This window comes from Callorhinchus milii, unplaced genomic scaffold (assembly GCF_018977255.1).
Source record: "Callorhinchus milii isolate IMCB2004 unplaced genomic scaffold, IMCB_Cmil_1.0 Scaffold23, whole genome shotgun sequence".
Taxonomy (NCBI): domain Eukaryota; kingdom Metazoa; phylum Chordata; class Chondrichthyes; order Chimaeriformes; family Callorhinchidae; genus Callorhinchus; species Callorhinchus milii.
This window is the reverse complement of record NW_024704764.1, coordinates 9,263,357-9,283,336: the sequence shown is the minus strand read 5'-3', so window position 1 is coordinate 9,283,336 and position 19,980 is coordinate 9,263,357. Positions and strand designations below refer to the sequence as shown.

General features: G+C 52.4%; 1 protein-coding gene across 1 annotated transcript; it reads right to left on the bottom strand.

Annotated features, from left to right (window-relative positions):
* Positions 1-1,869: 1,869 nt before the first annotated feature.
* Positions 1,870-4,214, bottom strand: LOC103189702 (C1q-related factor). The gene is made up of 3 exons (XM_007910193.2): positions 4,180-4,214; positions 3,591-4,122; positions 1,870-2,049 (listed from the first exon to the last, which is right to left on the bottom strand). The coding sequence occupies exons 1-3, from the start codon at positions 4,212-4,214 to the stop codon at positions 1,870-1,872; spliced, it is 747 nt and encodes a 248-aa protein (XP_007908384.1).
* Between the last annotated feature and the right edge of the window lie 15,766 nt (positions 4,215-19,980).

Genomic DNA, 19,980 nt, shown 5'->3' with positions numbered 1-19,980 from the left:
CACGATTATGCACACAGATTTTAAAAAGCGTGTCCTGTTATAAGCACATTTGATCTAACACTGCAATGTACAGTACCACGATCTTCAACGCATTACCTCCAGAAACAGGGGAAGAAAACTTTCCTCTCTAATAAAGCTGACAATTTGAAACTCCTCTAATCTCATCTGACACGGAATGACGGAGTCCGGCTAATCAGCAAACTTCCTCCGACGAGACAGTCAGCAAACCTCTGTCCAGTCGCAAGTGATCATTGACGTCAGGGATATCTGTTGGGACTTTCACGTCGGCAAATTGGCTTATGGAGGGTTTGCTTCACAAAAACAGAAACAGTCACTACACTTGACAGCAACCGCCGTGAAAGGCTTTAGGGCCTTCAGCCATTTGCTAAAACCGTATAATTAATCTGCCTTCGTTCCTCTCTTTGCTAATGGTGGCGGGGGATTAATCTCAGCCACTGTACGAAGCACAGACACCCTGAGAACACGAAGGGTAGTCTGGGGGCAATCTGGAGCTCTCTCCCCCCCCCCAAAAGCCTGTGGGTGATGGCTGGATCCATTCACAGTTTCAAGACTGAGGTGGAGAGACGTTTGTTAGGTCGGGGATCAAAGGATATGGGGCAGAGGTGGGTACATGGAGTTGAGGCACAGATCAGCCATGATCTAATAGAACGGCGGAACAGGCTCGAGGGACTGAATGGCCTCCTCCTGTTCTTAGGCTGCTATGATAACACGTGGTGTGAAGCAGACAGGGTGGGGTAGGTGACCCGCGAGCCCCACATCAACCCTCCAGGTCAGCCTTTGGCACAGTCTCTCCGCACGTCTTTCTCTCTCTCTCTCTCTCTCTCTCTCTCAGCGAGACTCTATTTTCAGTGTGTGAGTAAGCGGTGATTAACGCACCACCAGGGAGTCGACCAACATCCAGCCAGACACCAATTTACAGCAGCAAAAGCACCATCACCCTTTACCAAATTGCGGGTAATTAAAAGCAAATATGAGAAGCTTATTTGGGAGCTTCGCTCTCATAGAGATAATAACGTCACTTCCCGGAGCGGCCGAGCAACTAGAAGATGAGCGTAATATCGAGGGGGCGGGGGGTAACTCTTGTTACTCTGTTCCAGTACTTTCTGCGCAGCCTTTAGTTTTTCACGAGTTGGAAGGCTTTCGAGAGGTTCCTCCTGCGTGCGAGTCGTTAGGGAGTGCAAGTCAAGCCGGTGGCTCGGCACTAAGATCATACACTTTCCTTGTGATCCCGAACACAAAACGAACCCCCAACGAGCGGTTGGTCTGTGACAATTCCCACCCCCCCCCACCCACCCGGCAGCTCAGAGCAATTCATCTCAGCTCCACGCACACGACAGACAGACAGACAGACAGACAGACAGACAGACAGACAGACAGACAGACAGACAGACAGACAGACAGACAGACAGACAGACAGACAGACAGACAGACAGACAGACAGACAGACAGACAGACAGACAGACAGACAGACAGACAGACGAGACTCCCTCTGGTTCCAGTCTGGCTCTTTCGTCAATTGTCAAGTCAATTGAACACGTAAACATATTAAATACACAGTAACACTTAATTTTGAATATTTGGCTCCTGCCACACAGAGGGGTGGTGGGGTTGGTGGGGTTGGTGGGGTGGGGGTGGGGGGGACGAGAGAAGGGGAAGGGGGGAGAGAGCAGGAGGGGTGGTAATAAAGCTTTTTGAAGCCAGTCCGTGTGTCGGGGAGAGGGGGGTAGAAGGTGTTGGAAACCGAAGTTGCCCCCATTTCAGCGTCTGTCCCAGGGGCTGGGGCACTGGGGGGGGGGGGGGGTGAGCAGCTCGCACGGGCGTCCTTCACCGCCGGCCTCTGTCCCTCGCTCAGTCGGTGTAGATGATAAATCCCGAGAAGGTGCTGTACTTGTTGTTGTTGCCCCCGTGAGCTTTGCCGCCGTCCAGCTTGATGAAGATCTCGTCTCCGGCGTCCAGGTGGAGGATGACACTGTTACTGGCGTAATCATAGTTCTGGTCAGCATCCTGGGCGATGGAGCTGGCCCGGACCTACACACAGAGAGAGAGAGAGAGAGAGGCTCAGAGAGACGGGCACAAGGCTGACAGGTCCATCAGTGACCGACGGAGACAGAGTAAAGAGGAAAGAGAGGAGAGAAATAATGATAATCCTCGCATTTGATAGAGCGCTTTTCACGTCGGGAGGACGTCCCAAAGCGCTTCACAGAACACACTGTAAAGTGAATTGACTGTATATTTGTGGGCGAACGCGGCAGCCAATTGCGCACAGCAATGTCCCACAAAGTGTCATAGATTCAAAATGACCAATTTATTATTGTTTTTGGTTTTGGAGGGAATATTATTAGGCTCTGTGTGGAGTAAGGAAACTTGCCCAAGGTTTGGCCCTCTGCCTGGGATTGAACTCAGTCTCTCTCTTGCAAAGCGAGTGCTCTAACCACTGAGCTACAGGACTCCACGAAAAGGAGAAATTTAGAGAGAAAAAGAGAGGAAAGGAGGAGAGACAGATTTAAAGAGAGACGGAGAGCAAGAGACAGATTTGGAGAGGGAAAGAGGAAAGCAGAAGCAGGAGCAGGATCTCAGCACCGGGATTCCCAAAGAGCCTCCAGAGCAACAAAACCACCCCCCAAAAAACACAGCGAAAATCACGTGAAGAGCTTTTTTGTTTGTTTGTTTGTTTCGACGTGAAAAGTCCCGCGTAAAGGCACCGGATGGCAAGTAACCATTCATTACTCCTGCAGCAATAATAACAGCAATAACAGGAACAATAACAGCAGCCAAACCACAGCAGCAAACAGCGGCAACAATATCAGCGGCAATAAATAATCAGAACAAAATAACAGCAACGCTAACGACAGCAGCAAAATAATAGCAACGGTGACAGCAACAGCAGCAGCAATGAGAGCAACAACAGTAACGAGAGACCAACAGTAAACACGCAAACGAACAGCGACAATCAAAACAACGGTCGCAACAACAACGATCGCAGTAACAAGACCGGGTGCGCTCAGTGAGTCTGTGTCTCCGTGTCTCCATCCCGCAGTCGGGGGTGGAAAGCTTCGGGGTGGGGGGGGAGACAGGATAGTGGAGAACAGTATAGAGCTTAGGGTGTAGGGTACAGTACAGAGCGAGAGGTCGGCTGTACAGTACAGAGCTTGGGGTGTAGAGTACAGTGCAGTACAGTGAGGTACAGTACACTACAGTGCAGTGCACTACAGTGCAGTGCAGTACAGTGCAGTACACTACAGTGCAGTACAGTGAAGTGCAGTACACTACAGTGCAGTACAGTGAGGTACAGTACACTACAGTGCAGTACACTACAGTGCAGTACAGTACAGTGAGGTACAGTACACTACAGTACAGTGCAGTACACTACAGTGCAGTACAGTTCAGTGAGGTACAGTGCAGTGCGGTACAGTACATCACAGTGCAATACAGTACAGTGCAGTACAGTACATCACAGTGCGGTACAGTACAGTGCAGTACAGTGAGGTACAGTGCCTCACAGTGCGGTACAGTACAGCGCGGTACAGTGCAGTACAGTGGGGTACAGTACGGAGAGGTACACAGCTTACCTGGCCGTTCTTACACAGATCTGCCCACATGCTGGTGCCGTCCCCGCCTCGCATCAGGACGTGGTAGGTGAAGTAGTAGATGCCGGGGATGGAGCAGGTGAACTTGCCGGTCGTGCCGTCGTAGTGGTTGCCGAGGTTGGTGACAACGTCGTCGAACTTCAAGACCTCGTAACCTTCGTGCGGGGTCTTCAGCCCGGCGTAAAACGCCACCCGCGGGACGGTGCTGTACGTGGCGGCACTGATCGCCCCGGTCCCTCCCGGTAACCCGGCTCTACCCGCCTCTCCCTTAGGTCCGACCGGTCCTACCGGCCCCCTGGGTCCAGGTTCTCCCGGTGGCCCGGGCGGACCCGGTTTGCCCACTCTCCCAGACCTGCCCGGGGGTCCCTGGAGCAAGGTAGGGGGGTCGCTGAGGGCCTCGGCCTCCGGGATAATGGAACCGGGGCTCTGGTCCATGGGATGGGGCTCGCACACCATCCGGCAAGTCCCCAGCATCTCATAGTAAGCTCCAGCCCCGACCCCCCCAACCCCAGCCCTGACCCCCCCAACCTCAGCCCCATCCCTGACCCCAGCCCCAGCCCCCGCCCCCAGCCAGCTTACCATCACAGGGATGAGGATGAGCAGCATTGCCAACCCCAACCCCAAACCCCCGGCCAACAGAGCCCGCCTCCTGCCCCCTCCCAACCCCGGCTGCGGCCGATCACTCGCTTGCCTTTTGGACGAAATGGTTTCACCTGTGGGGGGGTGGAGGGGGTGTGGAGAGGGGAGAGAGTGAACAAAAAGAGTTGGGGGGTTGGGTGGGGGGGAATCCCAGGCAGAAGATGGGGGAGGAAACCAAGAGAGAGAGAGAGAGGGGAAAAAAATGGGGGGAAAGAAAAGGAGGAAAGAGAGGGAAAATGTGGGGGGGGAAGAGAAGAGGAAAAGTAGGGGGGAAAGAAAGGAAAGTCAGCCAGAGGATGGGAAGGGCTGAGGGGGAAAGGGGGTAATGTCAGCCAGAGGTTAGGGAAGGGGGAAAGTCTCTCTCTCTCTCTCTATACCTTCAGTATCTCTCCATCCTCCATCCCTCCCTTCCCACTGAAGCCAGAAACTCTTCCCATTCCCAGTCACTCCTTCCTTCAGCAGCTCTCTGTCCTGGAAGTCTGTCCCATCAATGGAGCGACTGTCAGCACAGAATCCGAGAGGATGGAGAGAGGGAGTGACTGAGAGAGAGAAAGAGGAGAAGAATATAAGAGAGAGGGAGAGGAGATGAGTTTAAGAGAGAAAGAGTGAGAGAGAGAGATGGGTGTAAGATGGAGAGAGAGAGGAAAGAAGGGAAGAATAGAAGAGAGAGGGAGAGGAGGTGAGTTTAAGAGAGAAAGAGTAAGAGAGAGAGGAAAGAAGAAGAAGAATGTAAGAGAGAGGGAGAGGAGATGAGTTTAAGAGAGAAAGAGTGAGAGAGAGAGATGGGTGTAAGATGGAGAGAGGGAGGAAAGAAGGGAAGATAGAAGAGAGAGGGAGAGGAGGTGAGTTTAAGAGAGAAAGAGTGAGTGAGAGAGAGAGAGAGATGAGTAGAAGATGGAGAGAAGAGAGAGGAGAGAGGGGTATAAGAGAGAGAAAGGCAGAGGAAAAGAATATCAATGGGAGAGAGTGAGAGAGAGAAGAGAGTAAGAAAGAGAGATGAATATAAGAGGGAGAGAGGGAGAGAGAGAGGAGTATAAGAGAGAGGGAAGGAGGGAGAGAGAGAGAGAGAGAGAGAGAGGAAAGCAATGTAAATGAGAGAGAGCCAGAGAAGTACCAGAGAGATACAGATGAGTGAGTGCAAGAGGGAGGGAGGGATGGAGAGAGGGAGGAAAGGAGGGGTTGACTTATTAACGTGGAAAACACTGACCTTCAGCTGATTTCCCTGTGCACTGCCTCCAGTCTCTGTGGCTGTTTCTGTTCCCATTCATTGGTGGGGGGGAGAGAGGGGATAAACTCCTGACTCCCTCCCCATCTCCTCTAACAACTTGTCCAGCTTTTAATTTCACACGTTGAGACGAATGTATCAGGAGAGACACAGACAGAGAGACAGAGAGACAGAGAGACAGACAGACAGACAGACAGAGAGAAAAGTTACTGATGATTTCTCTGGGTGCAAATGATCAGCCCTTTAAAACGATTTGCTCTCAGGGCAGCCGGGGACGGTGCAATAAATAATATTCTTTGCGTTAGGAATCGAACGCCTCGTCGTGTCGTCGAGACGTGCTCAGAGCGCTTGACACTTGACGTCGTAAAGCGGAGCGACCGCGCACTTTGCTGGCTGATCGCGCCCGGCGGCGTCCCGCAAACAGGTCGGGGGGAATTGAGTGACCGCATTGGTTTCGGGGGAAGGATTACTACCCCCCCCGGAAACACCACCCGCCAATCGACTGGCAACCGGCAATCGGATAACGACACACACACACACCGCACGCGCACCACACACACACCGCACGCGCGCGCGCGCTCACACGCGCACCCGCTCACACGTACTCGCTCACACGCAGTCGAAGCCGCAAGGCGAATCATTGCCTCCATTCATCACTATCCTTGCAGCCTATCCCCCTATTGATTTCCATTTAATTTATGGCAGTGCATCGCCCACCACACATCAGGGGAGTGTGATGCAGATTAACCGTTGCTCACACGGTGAATACTAAGAGTATCGAAGGGCCGGGCTGTTTGCGGAGGGAGGGTTGATCGATCCTCTTGGCTCTGTAACGCACACAATCAACAGATCAATTGTTTGGTAACCCCGACGCTCATTCTGTCTCGCAATACAACACAGACCTTCCTGCCCAGAGCGTGGCTTAACCCCTCTACTGCTGCTGACTGCGCTCTTCACGGGTTCAGTAGCCGGTGATCGACACCGACACTCGACGCGATAAGTCGAAACATCTCAAAAAGCTGCGTAGGGAAGTGCTATCTATTCACCTACAATTTTGAGGACTCCTGGAGAGTGATGGTTAGAGCACTCGCAAGCGAGAGGCCGCGGGTTCTGTTCCACTTTACAGTATATTCTGTGAAGCGCTTTGAGGCGTCTCGATGATGTGATGAGGAGCTGTGTCAAATGGAATATTTACTCGATAGGGACAGTTTCACTGAACGGAGTGCATTCCTTGCACTCGATCCAGCAGCAACAATGACGTCAGGACGTTTCAAAACCACGTCCCAGGCAAATGTTGACCAAGTGCGTAGTGACTGCGCATTTGTAGGATTGGTTCAAGACTCAATCCCTCTGGAATAATTGGGTGTTCGAAGGGTGGGGTGGGGGGGGGGGGGTGAAGAAATCTGGCCTCGCCGCTCTTCGCTGGTTCACAGCGCACGCAAATTAGGGGCTTGTGTTCTGGAGTGAAAATCTCCCGTCAGTATTCCTGCACGTCCGCGACTTCAGAAGGATCTCTCTCTCAGTCATTCCCGGCTCCGAGGCTGTGCGGGAGCGAGCAGCAGCGAGCTGGAGAGGACGCTGAAAATGTCAGAGCCAAAGTGAAGACCTTAATTAGGAAGACACATGCCAGATCACCGCTGAACCTTGCGCTACACGTTTAACCCTTGCAACCGTCCCTCACGGAGCAGCCATTGATCCTTGGAGTCCTGTGGCTCGCCCCGCAAGCGAGATGACCCAGGTTTCGATTCCGGGCCCGGGCGAAATGTTCGGAAAGTTCCCTTACTCCACACGCGCGCCTCTGTTTGTCTCGTAGTGAGTAGGAACCCGGGTTGTCAGGCGATAGCTGTCCGGGGGCAATAATAATAATAATCCTTGCATTTGATATAGCGCTTTTCACGTCGGGAGGACGTCCCAAAGCGCTTCACAGAACACACTGTAAAGTGAATTGACTGTATATTTGTGGGCGAACGCGGCAGCCAATTGCGCAGAGCAATGTCCCACAAACAGTCGTAGATTGAAAATGACCAATTTATTATTGTTTTTTGGAGGGATTATTATTAGGCTCTGTGTGGAGTAAGGAAACTTGTCCAAGGTTTCGCCCTCTGCCTGGAATTGAACTCAGGACTCTCACTCTCACTTGCAAAGCGAGTGCTCTAACCACTGAGCCACAGGACTCCAGGACTCCCAATAATCCCTTCGAAAGAAAAACGTTTCGAATTATAACTGGATCTACTCGATGCATGACTCAATTAATTGGCTGCCGCTTTTGGCCCACAGTCGATTCACCTCGCAGTGTATTCTGTGAAGCGCTTTGAGACGTCTCGAAGGACCCGATGGGGCGCTGTGTGAAATGAGACGAATATTATTATTGAGGGATTGAGCTGTAAGTGCCTCTGGAATCATTCACCTTACCATCCCTCTCCTTGGGTACTCAGCAGCTGGACAGAGCTGTAAGGTTTCCTGCGACTTCCAATTTCACAGTTAGCAAACATTGCATTAATATTTCACGCCCGTGCACTCTCCCTGTTTCAGAAGACAAATCATCTCGATGATGCATGTTTCTCTCACCCTTTCCCCTCTCAAAGCTTTTCGCTAATGATCTCGGCAATATTCTGCGTATTTTGTGCTATGAATTCAAGAACGGGAAGATTTTGAGAGAGATTTGGGGGTTAGTAGTTTTTACCCCTTGCAATTCCCCCCCGCCCCTGACCCCAATTTGGTCACTCAGTCCACGACTGTTTCTGGGGACGCTGCTGTGCGCAATTGGCCGCTGGGTTTCACCCATACAATATGCAGACAATTCACTTTACAGTGTATTCTGTGAAGCGCTTTGAGACGTCTCGAAGACGTGAAAAAGCGCTATATCAAATGAGAGGGTTGTTATAATAATAATAATTATTATTATTATTATTATGAGTCTCCAAACCAAACTGCGATTTCCATGCATCCCATCTACACATGGAAATTCCAGCGATAGATTGTTGGAATGGAATGAGTTCTCTCTCTCTCTCTCTCTCTCTCTCTCTCTCGCTCTTTCTCTCTCGCTCTCGCATCCCGTTTACCTAATTCCGGAGAGAATTAGGCACGGATTGGCAAGAGCTAAGGCTTGGGGGGGTAATTGCTGGAGTCTAACCAGTTAAAACCCACACGGCTTCTCATTGAGAGCACTACCCGGCAAACTCTCCTCGGCAAGTGGAGATGGGAGAGTTTTAGATGATAAGGAGTAAACGTAAGGACGTACCCTGGTCTGTAAAGTTAATGGCTTTGGCTGTACGTGGCTGCGGTTTTATTGAAATACTTCCACCAGTGAACCCCCAAAAGAATGTTCAACACTGGAAGCCGATCGTCAATGAAGCACTGAGCTCCCGTTCTGGTGATATTACCGCTCACCTGTGAGTCTGTTTCTGTTTGCTGAGAGTGCGAGTCCGTCCCAATTTAATAACAATATCTCTTGCATCTGATATTCAGGGCTTCTAACTCTGAAGTGTCTCCAAACGCTTCACAAATAATTGCTGTGAAGTTGCACGGACTGTATCCCTGGTCTGACCCGGTGGCCAATTTGCGCACAGAAATGTCCCCGTAAGCAGCTGTGAGGTGAACGACCGATGTATCCGGGGGAATTGTTGAGCAGCACAATAACCCGTCTCCTTTTCAATCATCTCTGCCTCGGCTCAGCCTGCGGCCCCGTACGGGGCTCGAACCCACGCCTTTCTGAGCTCGGAAGCGAGATTGAGCCAAGCTGAGAGCTCGCTGCTCACAAACCAGCAGCTGAGTACTAACAATAATCTAATAATAATAATATAATATGATTATAATATACAATAATAACAACAATCTGTGTGTGTGTGAGTGACTGACGGGCTCGTGGGAGAGAGTTTGGGGTTCGGCTGGGATCTGACTATCGGTGGCCACAGCATAGATCTTCAATCAACCCGACTTATCTTCAGCCCGGAGTCGCTCCTGATTGAGATGGCCGTTTGCAAAAGAAATTATGCGTTCTCGCACGAGTGGCTTTATTAAATATGACATGTTTACATCCGCTAAAGCCTGGGAGCGGAGAGGAGAGAGCACGGGTGCCTTCAGTCTGACAGATGTATCTCACTAGCGCACGCTCAAAATACACCACGGTTTGCCTTTATTGGAGGACGTGGAGTCCTGTAGCTCAGTGGTTAGAGCCCTCGTCTCGCAAGCGAGAGGACCCGGGTGCGATTCCCGGTCGGGGCGAAACCCCAGACAAGTTTCCTTACTCCACACACACACGCGCACACACGCACACACATGTCTCTGTTTACCCAGCGGTAAGCAGGAACCCGGTTGTTAGTCGAGTGGCCGATCGCTTTCCGGGGGTAATAATCCCTATTAAAAAAAGTAATGATGTGGTCACTCAACCCACGAGTGCTTGTGGGGACGTCGCTGTGCGCAATCGGCTGCCGCGTTCCGCCCACAAAATGCACGGTCACTCCACTCCGCAGTGCGTCCTGTGAAGCTCATTGAGACGTGGCGAGAAAGTGCTAAGGTTTATCGATCGCCGTGATTGCTTCGACGGTGACGTAATCGATTGGCGAAAAGCAGTAACAGCGAGGGAGGGATCCCTGTTCAGACCAACCCCGATGCAAACAGCCACCGGCTCGGAAAAAGATGGACCTTGTTCAAGGGAATTTGTTCGCTGAGGTTCTCTGAGCAGAGGTTGCCCTGCCCTGGGCTGCAATCATCTGAGGCTGCGCCATCGCTCGGACACTTAGCCGTTGGCCTCTGCGTGTCATTGAGAATCTTGTCCGCCTCCGGCCTCTCCCGGCTCCGGCCTCTCCCGCCTCCGGCCTCTCCCACCTCCGGCCTCTCCCGCCTCCGGCCTCTCCCGGCTCCGGCCTCTCCCGGCTGCGGCCTCTCTGCTCTTATCCATGAAATTGCAAAACAGCTGCATTTGCAAACACTTTGCTGTGTGTCTCCGCTCTCCTCCCCACCGCCATTGGCGGCCGTGCCTTCAGACACTGGTCCTCTTCTCCCTGCGTTATCCCCGCCCTTCTTTATCTCTCTTTACATCCCATCTTAAGACCGACCTCTTTGACTGAGCCTATGGTCACCATTCCCCGTTTCCCCCACCCACTCCACCCCCCAAACCCCCCTCCACTCCACCCCCCCCCCTTGCTCCGTGCCCAACTCCGCCACTGTGTGATGCTCCGAGACTCAATCACATGTTAAGGGCACTGCATAAAAGCAAGTTGTTGTTGTGAGAGGTAATGTGTTTTTGTGTGTGTGTGAGAGAGACTATGCGACTGTGTGTGTGTGTGTGTGTGAGAGAGACTATGTGACTGTGTGTGTGTGTGTGTGTGAGAGACTATGTGACTGTGTGTGTGTGTGTGTGAGAGAGACTATGTGACTGTGTGTGTGTATGTGTGTGTGTGTGTGTGAGAGAGACTATGTGACTGTGTGTGTGTGTGAGAGAGAGACTATGTGACTGTGTGTGTGTGTGTGTGAGAGAGACTATGTGACTGTGTGTGTGTGTGTGACAGACTATGTGAGTGTGTGTGTGTGTGTGTGAGAGAGACTATGTGACTGTGTGTGTGTGTGTGTGTGTGACAGACTATGTGAGTGTGTGTGTGTGTGTGTGTGTGTGTAAGAGACGATGTGTTCTGGCAGTGGTGAGAGTGGCGGATGGGATGAGCGTGTGCTGCTTCCCAACGACTGAGCTCAGAGCAAAACCTCAAGAGAATAATATGAACAGACAGAAACCAAAGCCTTGCTTTCAAGACATTATCTGCACGAGGCGCACACAGACGCCCCTGTTTGCCTGTTCGCTCGCTCGCTCGCCTGCTCGGCTGCCTGATAGGGATCTGACCGGCAGCTCGAACAGAAATCTATTTTCACATCCGCCTCAGCCTCGACGGGACCAAGTTTGCAAATGTGCAGCTTTGGTTGCAGCTGATAAGGATTTAATAAAGCCTCGCAGACGACAGATTTATTTTACTTCTGCGTGATTCGCGGTGTCTGTGGAAGTGCTGTGTGTGTGTGTGTGTGTGCGTGCGCGCGCGAGACTGTGTGTGACTGTCTGTGTGTGTGTGTGTGTGTCGCTGTGTGTATAAGACTTTGCGTCTGTGTGCGCGACTGTGTCTGCGTGACTGTGACTGTGACTGTGTCTGTGCGCGTGAGCTGACGAACAGAGTCCAGGCTGCTTTTAGCGCTCCCGAGTCGCTAAAGCACGTGAAGGGCGCTATGTAAATGCAAGTTGTTGTTGTTGCTGTTGCTGCTGTGAATGCAACTCGCGGTGTGAGGTGCCTCGAGACGTGACGAGGCGCTGTATCAAAGCCAAGGATGGACAGCCGCTAAAGACTTTTACGCTCCTTTCTCTCCCGGTCAGACACTGAGGATCTCGCTGTGAAGCGAGGTGTGAGATGTTGTTAAGTGCGGAAGTCCCGCTCCACAGGGACTGCTATTCACTGTGACTTGTGCCCGAGCACTGCCCCCATCATGGCCCCCAGCGACTAAACCTCACACCCACACACACACAGGGCTCCTGTCTTGACAAAGACCAACCTCCCGACTAACTACGCTTAATAAATAAGGAGAGCGCGCCAGCGAGACTCAGGAGAGGGTTTTCCCTCGGTGAGTACGAATCACGGAATCATGGAATCTTTCGGCACAGGAGGAGGCCGTTCGGCCCGCCGTGCCCGCGCTGGCTCTTTGAAAGGAGGTCTTTTTTTTTCACCTAAACCCTCGTGGAAGTCTGGAATTCTTTCCCCCCCCAAAAAAGGCCGCGGATTATGGCTGGACCAATCGGAATTTTCGTGACTGAGGCGGACGGATATTTGTTAGGTATCACGGGATATTGAGCCAAGGCAGGTGACTGGACTTGAGCTACAAATCAGCCATGATCTTACAGAACAGGCTCGAGGGGCTGAATGGCCGACTCCTGTTCCTACGAAATTTGGGGGTTCATCAATCGACTAACAACCGGCTTCCTACTCACTGATGGGTAAACAGAGGTGTGTGCGTGTGCGTGTGTGTGTGCGTGTGCGCGTGTGGGGTAAGGAAACTCGCCCGAGGTTTCGCCCTGACCTGCCCGGGAATCGAACCCGGGCTCTCTCACTTGCGAGGTGAGCCCTCCAACCGCTGGGCTACCGGACCCCACAATAATGCGTCCCACGGATGTGCTAATGATCCCGTGTCACGTCGGGCACTGCTATCCCTGCGATAAGCAGCGTTGGGTGCCATACAGGTCAGGTCGCGTCACCCTTTCCTCTCGCGCTATCGCGCTACCTCCGTCCAACTCGGTGCCTGAACTCGTTCCTTAACGGGAACAGGACCTCTCGCCGAGCACGGAGCGACATTTCCATGTGTCAGCACTCAGAGGCCGAGCAACAGCACTTAATTACTCCTCGTCTTGTCTGGACTGCAACAAATATTTGAATATCATGCTAATTCCTGTCAGTTTGTGTTGACGTTTGGCCTTTCGTTTGCGCCGAGTTTCCCCGGCAGCTTCTCTGAAGGTCAGACTCCGTCAAGCTCCCCTTAATACACTCGCTCACGTCCGAACCTTTGCGTAGAGTAGCGGTCAGTGAGCTCGCCTCGCAAGCGAAAGCGTAGGTAAGTTTCTTTACTCCACACACGCACACACACACACACACACACACACGCGTGGGCGTGCCTCTGTTTACCCAACAGTGAGTAGGAACCGAGTTGTTCTGCCATGTTTTGCCCACAAAAAATACACAATCGGTCAATTTATATCGAATAGTCCCAGTGGGAGATAATAATAATAATAATAATAATCCTTGCATTTGACATAGCGCCTTGTCACGTCTTCGAGACGTCTCAAAGCGCTTCACAGGATGCGCTGTATAGCGAATGGACCGTATACTTTCTGGGCAAAATCTTTAAGATCCACCTGGAACAGAACAGACGAGGAGTTGGGTTTTAACGTCTCAACTGATGGCCCTCAGGGCCGGTGGTGGGACGTTGACAGAATACAGTACGTGACTAAAGCTGAAATTTAAGTTGGCGGTTCGTGAACCAGGTGCGGAGAGGAGAAGAGTGGGCGAAAGGAGGAGAGAGGCTGTTTGGAGACAGCGGTCCTTCAATCACCACTGACTGGGCTGCCCAACCCCATCCCAATTAAGCCCTTGTTGCTCAGCCTCCGCTAGGGCTCAGCTTGAACCTAAACAGGCGAAGTGACTGTAAAAGATTCCAGCAGTGACTGACGGAGAGGCCAGGGAGGAACAGGACTGCACCGCGCACACACACACACAGAGAGAGAGAGAGAGCGAGAGAGAGAGATAGAGAGACACGCACACAAACGCGCATACACAAGCCACCTGGCTCCCCAATCCTTTCGCCCACGAATACACAGTGAATTCACTGTACAGCGCGTTCTGTGAAGCGCTTTGAGACGTCGAGGAGACATGAAAAGCGCTATATCGAATGCAAGGATTATTATTATTAGTAGTAGTAGTACTACTGCAGAAAGCTCATTCAATACTGTCAGCAAGGAGAGAGAGAGAGAGAGCAGAGAGCAGAGAACCAGCCCTCATTACCTCCAGATACATTCCCTTCCTGTCTTGTTTGCGCTCGCCGGGCCTGACAAGGGCAGATTGATTTACCGGCTTAAAGTCGGGAGGTAAACGGTGACATTGTGAGCGTCTCCAATGCCTGACTGAGGGGTTCGGGGTGGGGGGTGCGGGGGTGCGGGGGTGGGTGGGGGTGGGACAGTGATCCATTCGCCAGGGTCCCCGAGCTGATTGATGTTCACTGTCAGAATGATGTAGCGGGGAAAGCGTTTCGCCCGCAATTTACACAGTCACTCCACTTTACAGTACAACCTGCGGAGCGCTTTGAGACGTCTTCAAGCTTCGAGGTAAATACAACAACAACAACAACGACAACGACAAGATTACATTTGTAGAGCGCCTTTCACGTCGGGAGGACGTCCCGAGGCGCTGGAAACTTAACGACGTTCCAAAGAGAAGTGGATGGATATTTGGGGAGGACCAGTTTGGAAGGTTATTACGGGGAGAGCGCGGGGGGAGTGGGGTTAACTTGGACAGCTCTTACAAGAGCCGACACAGGCACAGACACGATGGGCCGAATGGCCTCCTTCTGTGCTGTATAACTCTACGATCCCATAAATCCACGACTGTTTGTGAGGACGCTGCTGTGCGCAATTGGCAGCTGCGTTACGCCCACAAGACGCACAGTCATTCCACTTTACAGCGTATTCGGTGAGACGTCTCAACGACTTGATAAGGCTCTGTATCAAATGCAAGGATTATTATTATTATTATTATTATTATTATTATTATTATTATTATTATTATTATTATTACCCGCAGGGCAGTGGAACGATTCGGAACGCGGAGAGTTGTTGGAAAGCTCAGGAACGTTATTCCCAGCGCCTTTTTAGCCACCGCGGAGATCAGAGACTCCGATAAAAGGCAGCAGTTTCAGGCCACACGGCTCTGCGAAGGGCAGGTCATCCCGAACTGATTGAGTGTAAGGTTTGAGGATGTAACAGTGTCGATCGATGCTCGTGATGGTGTTATAGATCCTGACTCTTTTAAGAGAGAGAGAGAGAGAGAGAGAGTTGATTCAGTGAAACAAGAATCGAAGCCTTGTTGTCGAGCCGTGTAATTGAGCAACACTCCACGAGAGAGACGGCGAGAATCCCGGCCCAGCGCCTCCGCTGCAGGAAAAAAAAGAGCAGCTCACGTCCCAAACCACGTGTGATGGCGACCTCCGAGGCCGCGAAGGAGCGACGGGCCGCCTGTTGTTGCGGTTGCCGTCCTCGCGTCTCGGCCTCCAGAAGGCGTTGGACGCAGCGCCTCACGGGAGGTTTGCCATCGAGGCGAAGCCGGGACCTCGCTTGAAGGTCTCACCCGCAGGACGGCGCCTCCGACAACCAGCGCTCTCCCCCAGCGCTGCACCGCAGAGTCGGCTTAGATGGTCGGTGTGAGCCCAAAGGGGAGCGCCGTCCACCCTATTGGCAGGGATAAGGGATTGGAAGCCATTGCCGCTTTCTCTCCCTTTCCCCCCCCCCCCATTTCCCCCCCTCTCCCGACGCCCTCACACGCAGGACCTTCCAAACACAGGCTAACACGCCCCGGGCGAGCTGAGAGGTTTCCTTGCCCGTTCACCTTGTGCTTGGCGGCAAACAGCGGTGATGGAAGATGCTTCGAGACACTTTGACGTGTTCTCCTCCCACAAACCCCCCGCCCCCCACTCCCCCCCACCCCACCACCCACTTCCCCCCACGACACCCCCTTCCCCATCGCCTGGTGTCTCTGACTTTCGTGCCAACCTGTCTCTCTCTCTCTGTCTCCTGCTGTTTAATTCGAGAGAAGCTGCGTCAAGTTCGCGCTTTTTTTAGCTCACGACACGGATTCCAATCAATCTCTGAAGGGACTGTCCCTTTCCAGAGGAACCCAAGTGAGCAATTTGAGCTGCAGAGACAGCAAGAGACGATCATTAACAAACCCCGATCGATTATTCACGTGTAAAAATATACGTTAAATCCCCCCCCCCCCCCCCCCGCCCGCGAGCACACGCGCGCACACATGCACAGTGCACACACGCACGCGCCACAGTCACATCCAATCATCTACACTGCGTGTAATACTAATCATAATCCTTGCATTTCATACAGCGTCTTATCACGTCTTCGAGGCGCCGCGAAGCGCTTCCCACGACGCAGCGTAGAGCGGAGTGACTGTGCACTTTTTGTGGGCGAAACGCGGCAGCCGGTTGCGCACAGCGGCGTCGGTGCAGCCGAGCCACCAAACTATTATTTTCTTTTAAAATATTGAGCTCACGATCCAGCATTCTGGGAGGCTCCGTCCTTCAGGCGAGAGGGGAAACAAGAAAATACTGCAAAAGAGAATCGCAACGAGGAGACACACGCACACACACACACACACACACACAGACACACACGCACACACACACACGCACACACATACAGACACACGCGCACACACACACGCACACAGACACACACACACACACACAGACACACACACACACGCACACACACACACGCACACACACACCACAGACACACACACGCACACACATACACACGCACACACGCACACACACACACACGCACACACGGGTGGGGGGGGGAAATCGCAGTTAGCCCAGAGTTTAGCAAACATGGCATTTTCAGCCCCGTTCTTTATACGCGCGCACACACACACGCACACACGCGCGCCCGCACACCCGCGCCCGCACACGGGTTGACGCCCCAGGGTTGACGAGCAGAGGCCGAGAGGGCGTGAGAGTGACATTAGCAAGTGACCGTCGAGGCTTGAGACCAGAGAGAGGCGTTTGGTGTTCAGTTTCCTTCCCCGTGGATTTGCGGTGGAAAAGTGACATCGATTTCCAGCTGAAGCAGCCAATACACTGTTGATTAATGGCTTTTGAAAGGGGGGAAAAAAAACTAACGAAGTTGATATCTAATCAAGAGCCGCACTAAGAGCCGGAGTTGCAAAGAGACGTGACTGACTGAGCGAGAGTGAGAGAAGACGGCAGTCAGCGTAGAAACATCACTCATAAATAATAATAATAATAATAATAATAATCCTTGCATTTGATGTGGCGCCTTATCACTGTAGCGTATTGACAGAGCACTTGCTTTGCGAGCGAGAGGACCTGGGTTCGATGCCCGGCCAGGGCGGAACCTTAGGCAAAGGGGGTAATAATCCCTTTTAAGAAAGAATGTGGTCACTTCGATCCACGGCTGTTTGTGGGGACGCCGCTGTGCGCAATCGGCTGCCGCGTTTCGCCCACGAACTCTACAGTCAATTCACTTTACACTGTATCGTGCGAAGCGCTTTGAGACGTCTCGAAGACGCGATAAAGTGCGGTATAAAACGTCAGGTTTATTATTATTATTATTATTATTATTATTATTGGTGACGGCAGATCAGTCGTATCTTTTCGCTTTGACGGTTTAATGGCTGCGGAGACATTAATCACAAATAATTGTCTAATTAGATGAAGGCGATTGCTGGGTTGAACCCGTTCCGGTGTCCGTTTAGAATCGAGACGATGAAAGGATTGATGGAGTTGGGGTTAATTATCACCGATGTGGGTTTATCCGCCTGGAACGAGGGATATGTTTCACCCGCAGAACACAGTCAATTAACTTTGCTGTACGATGCTAATCCCTCCATTTGATACAGCGCCTCATCGGGCCCTTGAGCCGACTCAAAGCGCTTGTCAGCTTACACCGTGAAGCGTAGTGACTGTGCGTTCTGTGGGCCAAACGTATCCCTCGTTCCATCGTGTGTCCTGCGAAGAGCTTTGAGGCGTCTCGAAGACGTGATCAGGCGTTAAATCAAAGGCACGGAGGCCTTTGGATGGGGACGGCGAGCCCGGGTCCAGTGACTGAGCGCGATGTGATGTGGGTCACTGGCTCAGAGATGTGCGCGCGTGTGTTCGGCATCCGTCTGGGGGGGGTGGGGGGGAGGAGGTGGGGAGGGGGGGGGAGGGAGGGCAGGTCAGGGTCCGTCCCTGCCAACCCTCCAAGCCAATTAAACCATATCTACAAAGAGCCAAACCTCCCGGCATTTGAAGCCGAGGTTAACGCTCAAACTCAGACCTTCGTTATAACTGAGTCTACGTTGGAGGCTGCAGCTCGGAGAGGGCGAGGGAGAGAGAGAGAGAGAGGGAGGGGGGGAGAGGGGTTCACTTGTCACATCCTCTTACTGTTAGCTCCGCAGCCTTCCTATACACCCCCCGCCACCCCCCCAACCGCCCCCCCCCCCGCACCCATCCACCACCTCCCCCCCCAGCCTGAGAATCAGCCCCGATTTATTCACAAGATCCTCTCCCTCTCTCTCTCTCACTCACACTCTCTCTCCCTCACGCACTCTCTCGCTCTCCTCTCTCACTCTCAGAGCAGCTCCTTTCTCCTTCCGTTTCCAGGAGGGTGTCTGTCAGTGGCTGTTCCCGTTTAATTGTGGGGGGGGGGGGTGGGGGGGGGAGAAAGTCATTTAAAGAGCTTTGCTGCCCCCTTACTGGACTATCTGACGCACTGTTTAGGGTTTGAACTCTCCAAAGCGCCAGCGATGCACTTAACCTAACGATAAGAATAATAATCCCGGCAGTTGATACGGCGCCTTATCCCGTCGTCGAGTCGTCGCAAAGCCCTTCAGAGGGTGAAACACACACAAACACACACACATAGAAAAACACACACAAACACACACACAGAGAAAAGCACACACAAACAAACACACACACATATACACACACAAACACACACAAACAAGCACACATACATATACACACACATACACAAACACACACACACACATACACAAACACACATAAACAAGCACACATACGCACACACAAACAAACACACACACACACACATACATACACAAACACACACATACACAAACACACACACATACACAAACACACACACACAAACACACACACAAATATACACGCACAAACACACACACGCACGCGCACACACACACATGCACAAACACACACACGCACACACACACACGCGCACACACACGCGCGCTCCCCTGTCTAACGCAGGTCAGTCAGTGACTGTGGGCTCTGATTGCGGACAGTGAGGGAGGTTTCGTGATGCTCTGCTGTAGGTGCAATAATCCACCAACAGGAGACGACACACGTCTGTCTCACCGGCCCCCGGAGGCAGCGCCGAAAACATCCTCAATACTAATCCCTGACCCTGAGGGTCCGTTAACCTTCGCACGTTCCCGTTCTCTCCAACCTTTGCAACGTCAAAGGTCTCACAGCGCCTCACGGGCGCCGCTGTCCGCTGTAGTGACCGCGTCTCCTGTCGGCGGCTTCGGGACGTCCTCCCGACGTGAAAGGGGGCTACGCAAATGCACTTTCGTCATGTATTGCTCTGCAGGCGAATCCGCCATCCAATACGCACACACACACACACACACACATACAGCCATGTCACACACACAGCCATGTCACACAGACACACACACACACACACACAGCCATGTCACACAGACACACACACACACACACAGCCACGTCACACACACACACAATCACAGACACATAAACGCGGACACAAACATGCACGCAAACACGCACACAGGCAATCACACACACACAAACACAAACACACACAAACGCGGACACACACACACATGTTGAAGGACCAGTCTTGCCTCCTGCACGACTCTCCTCTTTTGACCCTCTGGAACAAGAGCAGTTTCTCTGCGCCGGTCACACTGAGGCAATCAGTGCAATGGAGCAGTAGTGAAGCCGAGCACAGGAGGGGGTCGGTGGGGGGGGGGTGGGGGGGGGTGTAGCTTTGTGCAGTTAGTTAGTTAGTTGTCAGTCCAGATTCCCCCAAACACCCAACCCATCCCAGTGTGTGTGAGTGAGTGTCTGAGTGAGTGTGTGTGAGTGCATGTGTGAGTGAGTGAGTGTGTGTGAGTACGAGTGAGTGCGTGTGTGAGTGCGTGTGTGCGTGTGTGAGTGAGTGCGTGTGTGAGTGAGTGC